General features: G+C 36.4%; 1 protein-coding gene across 4 annotated transcripts in view; it reads right to left on the reverse strand.

Annotated features, from left to right (window-relative positions):
* Nucleotides 1–1468: 1468 nt before the first annotated feature.
* The window catches only part of LOC144977198 (putative tRNA N6-adenosine threonylcarbamoyltransferase), a 162863-nt gene continuing 159331 nt past the window's right edge, over nt 1469–5000 (reverse strand). For all 4 annotated transcript variants that reach the window (XM_078922147.1, XM_078922146.1, XM_078922144.1 and 1 more), the window contains 2 exons: nt 1957–2055; nt 1469–1568 (listed from right to left, as the gene is read on the reverse strand). In XM_078922147.1, coding sequence (XP_078778273.1) covers nt 1529–1568; nt 1957–2055 — 139 coding nt within the window. In that variant the 3' untranslated portion in view covers nt 1469–1528. The remainder of the gene's footprint in view (nt 1569–1956; nt 2056–5000) is intronic.

Consider the following 5000-nt stretch of genomic DNA (forward strand, 5'->3'; position numbering starts at 1 on the left):
ATACAGCACCTCCGTCTTATCATCATTCAGTTTCAATCGGTTCTTATTCACCCATTTCTTAACACTTTAGATACAATTCTTTCTATTGGCTGATACTTCTTGTAAATTTCTCGTATTGGAAACGCAGTACAATTGCGTATCATCAGCGTATTGATGGTACAACAGACCAAAACTTATGATTTAGACAGAGGGCCAACGTACAGAACAAAAAGAACGGGTCCAAGTACTGAACCCTGGGGCAACCCCACAATCAAGAATGGTTTCCTCAGATCTATATTATCCACCGTAATAATCTGTTTAGGATTAAACAAATATGACCTAAACCAATCAAGCGCTGCACCAGACACGTGTCGTGTCCCGTCCTAAATGTTAAATGCTGCTATTGGCCAGGATCCCCTTGTATAGCGCTTTGAGCACGTTTAGTGGATATTGTGCTATATAAAAGCTAAATTGAAATTGAAAGGCAATTTTATTGGCAATCAATTTGAGCAAATGTATCGAAATACCACCTCCATCCGGTTGTTTTGTGTTTTTATAAAGGTTTTACAGTACAGTGCTTGTTAAACATAAGGTTATTTTAGCAGCAGTAATAAGGAAGAAAATGGCATAGCAACAAAATTACATGATTTATAATTAAAAGCACGCGAAAAAAAAAAAAGACAAATGAGAATGGTTCAAATAAGAAACAGATGCAGATTCCAAGAGCACACTATCCATATCCTTAGTTTGAGATCACCTAAAGGTCTCATCCAGACAGAAGCACAGGATCAGATTAAGAGAAATGCACTCAAATGCTTACAGGCCATAAAATATATTCATAACAATAACAAACAAAAAAATATAAAAGCACATACCAGAGATGATATACAAGGGAAAAAAGATCATCCTCAGAAACTATAATTATAATATATAATTGACTGTTTCCTTCCATGCCAAGGACTCCTGCCACGGCCTGGACAAAATTGAGTAATCTTATTACACGACAAAGACAGAAAGCAAATTGGGGGGGGGGGGGGGGGGGGGGGGGGGGGGGAGAAGAAGATACACCAAGTGACCTCCCTGCTCACCCATGATCTCCACCAAAGAAATATCACATAAAAAAATAAATTTAAATATTGAAATTTTATAGACCGCAATATCAATATCCACTGAGAGTGCTCAAAGCGCTTTACAAAGGGTTCCTGACCAACAGCAACATGTAACAAGTAGAACAAGACATGAGGCCTGTTAGGCGATATTACATTATTTTTTTTCAGACAGAGACAACGCTGTTAACGGCCAGGTACTCAATTTACACTTTAGACGGTGAGAGAATGTGAGTAAAGAGCCTTTTCCAAGGACTCGACTATGTTCTGAGCGAGGCTCGAACCCAGGACCTTCCGATCTGAAAGCGAGTGTCAAACCACTAGACCACATTGCTGCACATACTCGTACACGAGAAGAAATTCATTTTTTTAAAAAATGCACATCCAAATTTAGCTTTTATTGGGAAAAAAAAAGTTTTGACGAAGACAAGGATTGTGATGACTCATTCCCTCCAATTGACCTCTACTTCATCTGTCCTAAATCTGAAATAGAGAAAATGGCACCAAAAAAAATATTCTTTTTTAAATTATTGACCCATTTGTTTTTTCTGCAAAGAATAAATAAAACTTACTTTTCGATTTGTCTTATTTTAATCAAGTATTGCTCCTTGAAGGTTGAATTATAGCATTATCTTAGGAAATTTTCTAAAATGTGTGAATAGTAACAAAATGTAGTTAGATCAGATAGATATGCTGGAAAGTTCTTTGTGAGAGACTCGCAACTGATCAAATAAAAATGTAATTGTCCATTTAATGCTACAGAAGCAAGCATTTAAAGCTTCATTTTTAAAAAGAAATTTTGCAGCGAGTCAAAAAGTGTTACATGGCATTAAAACTGGTCTAGGATCTCATTTCAAAGTCCAGCACTCACCTCTGTGTACAGGATGTATTCTTCAGTGATGTCACCACTCCTGTTCTAAACATCTCCCATCCAGCCTGGGCAATCATTGCACCATTGTCAATACAAAACCTGTATGTGATAGAAAAAAATAGATCTACAGTGCAACCTCTGGATAATGACACCCCTGAATAACGACATTGACCTCTGGTCCGGATTTTTTTGCTATATGTTCTTAGTAATAAAACCCCCCAAATAGCGACATACATTTTAGTAAAACCCCTGTTTAGCGACATCGTTTTTACAATAAAAGGCGGTTGGTACCAATGCTTGGTAACCGACCATCGTCATCTCGTAGTCTTAATCTTAACTTACAAAAAACGCCTCCCCCTCCCAATGAGATCGCTTTGTTACTGACCAATCAGAACACATGTTTACTACACTGCATGGAACTAGCACTTGTTCATATGGAACCACAGAGAAAGAAGTTTATCAGTGGATAGAACTCTCAAGGGTCCATTAACTTTCCATGTTAGCTACTTGTCTGAGGTCAGTGGAGGTGAACTGATATCAAGCAATGCCGTGTCCAATTATGGATATTCATGGTCTTATGGTATGTTGGAATAACGGAGAAAACAATAACCTCTTCACTTTATTCTTTTCATTTTAAAAATCAGTTGTTTCTCTAAAAACATCAGTCCAAATTTTATCTTTTTGTGGCTAATAGCTACTAGGTTTACTTTTTTGTTTTTAATATCTCAAGATCTACTTGTGAATTTTGATGCACTTAAATAAAATTTTTGGTATTCAAAACTTATCAAAAGTAGTATCGCATGGATTTGACTTGAATTAAAACCAAAGCTAAATGTGTGTATCTGTTCTTGTGTGGTATTATCAAGTTGGCACTTGGTTTTTATTATTTACTTTTAGTGTCGTCGAATGACGTTCGGGAACTGTTTACGATCAAAACAATGACAATACACATTGGAGAGTGAAAGCGTAACTGTTATACCCTTTGTTAACAGGAGAAATACACATTCTAACGTTTTTGAGATGTGATTTCTCTCAGACACTGTTATCACGGGTCTCAACACGCCCCCTTTTGCCGACATCTTGAAAACCCTGGAATAACGACACCCTGGACAACGACATAATTTTCCGGTCCCGGGCGATGTCGTTATCCAGGGGTTGCACTGTATATATTAAGTCTTTTTTAAGATGGAAACATAACTCACAAATACAACGAGTTCTAAGAGAATGACAGTCCAACGTGTAGTAAGATGGAACCAAATGGCCATGCAAAAAGAAAAATCTGTTGTAGACAGGTTATCAACACGCTTGCAACACATTAACTCACTCAACCCTTGAGTCTTTTGCTACTTTTCAAAATTGGAAAAAAATGTATCAAAAATGAACATGTGCATAGATAGTTTTATTGAACTACCATTAGCTCTGATACTACTTCTGTAATTTGTCTCATAAACATGTAATAAATAAGCATGGGGTAAAAGTAACCCGGGTAAACTACGGATATAGTTGTTGTTAGGGTTGACTGAGTTAAGGTCATATCAATGCCAGTAAAAAGGAAGAAAATGGGTTAGTAACAACTTCTAAAATTACAATTAAAGCACTTTAGAAAAGGTAAGACAAAGGGAATTAGTTCAAAAAGGAAATGGATGTAGATTGTATATCTCAAGATCTACTTGTGAATTTTGATGCACTTAAATAAAATTTTTGGTATTCAAAACTTATCAAAAGTAGTATCGCATGGATTTGACTTGAATTAAAACCAAAGCTAAATGTGTGTATCTGTGTTCTTGTGTGGTATTATCAAGTTGGCACTTGGTTTTTATTATTTCCTTTAAGTGTCGTCGAATGACGTTTGGGAACTGTTTATGATCAAAACAATGACAATACACATTGGAGAGTGAAAGCGTAACTGTTATACCCTTTGTTAACAGGAGAAATACACATTCTAACGTTTTTGAGATGTGATTTCTCTCAGACACTGTTATCACGGGTCTCAACACGCCCCCTTTTGCCGACATCTTGAAAACCCTGGAATAACGACACCCTGGACAACGACATAATTTTCCGGTCCCGGGCGATGTCGTTATCCAGGGGTTGCACTGTATATATTAAGTATTTTTTATGATGGAAACATAACTCACAAATACGAGTTCTAAGAGAATGACAGTCCAACGTGTAGTAAGATGGAACCAAATGGCCATGCAAAAAGAAAAATCTGTTGTAGACAGGTTATCAACACGCTTGCAACACATTAACTCACTCAACCCTTGAGTCTTTTGCTACTTTTCAAAATTGGAAAAAAATGTATCAAAAATGAACATGTGCATAGATAGTTTTATTGAACTACCATTAGCTCTGATACTACTTCTGTAATTTGTCTCATAAACATGTAATAAATAAGCATGGGGTAAAAGTAACCCGGGTAAACTACGGATATAGTTGTTGTTAGGGTTGACTGAGTTAAGGTCATATCAATGCCAGTAAAAAGGAAGAAAATGGGTTAGTAACAACTTCTAAAATTACAATTAAAGCACTTTAGAAAAGGTAAGACAAAGGGAATTAGTTCAAAAAGGAAATGGATGTAGATTCCAAGAGTACACAAAGTACTTAATTTGAGATCACCTAATAGTCATCAAGACATGAGCACAGGTCCCCACTAAGAGGAATACACTCAACTGTTTACAAATCATAATATGTAAACAAAACATATTACAATGCACATCAGAGAGATGATTTACAAGGAAAAATATATCTCCTAAAACTAACTATACATTTTAATGTTTCAGAACAAAACTCAAGTAATCTCATTCCAAAACAAAGACAGAAAGCAAGTTGGAAAATAGATATAGGGAGATAGAAGACACAGTAAGTACCTCCCTGCCCACTATGGGAGGTCAGGAACCCCACCCAGAGGTTATCAACTTAAACAGGCTTTCATTCTTCTTCATGGAAATACATACAGTGCAACCTCTGGATAACGACATTGACCTCTGGTCCCGATTTTTTTGCTATATGTTATTAGTAATAAAAACCCCCATATAGCGACA

Source organism: Berghia stephanieae, chromosome 7 (assembly GCF_034508935.2).
Source record: "Berghia stephanieae isolate SIO BIC M18660-M18661 chromosome 7, UCSD_Bste_1.3, whole genome shotgun sequence".
Taxonomy (NCBI): domain Eukaryota; kingdom Metazoa; phylum Mollusca; class Gastropoda; order Nudibranchia; family Aeolidiidae; genus Berghia; species Berghia stephanieae.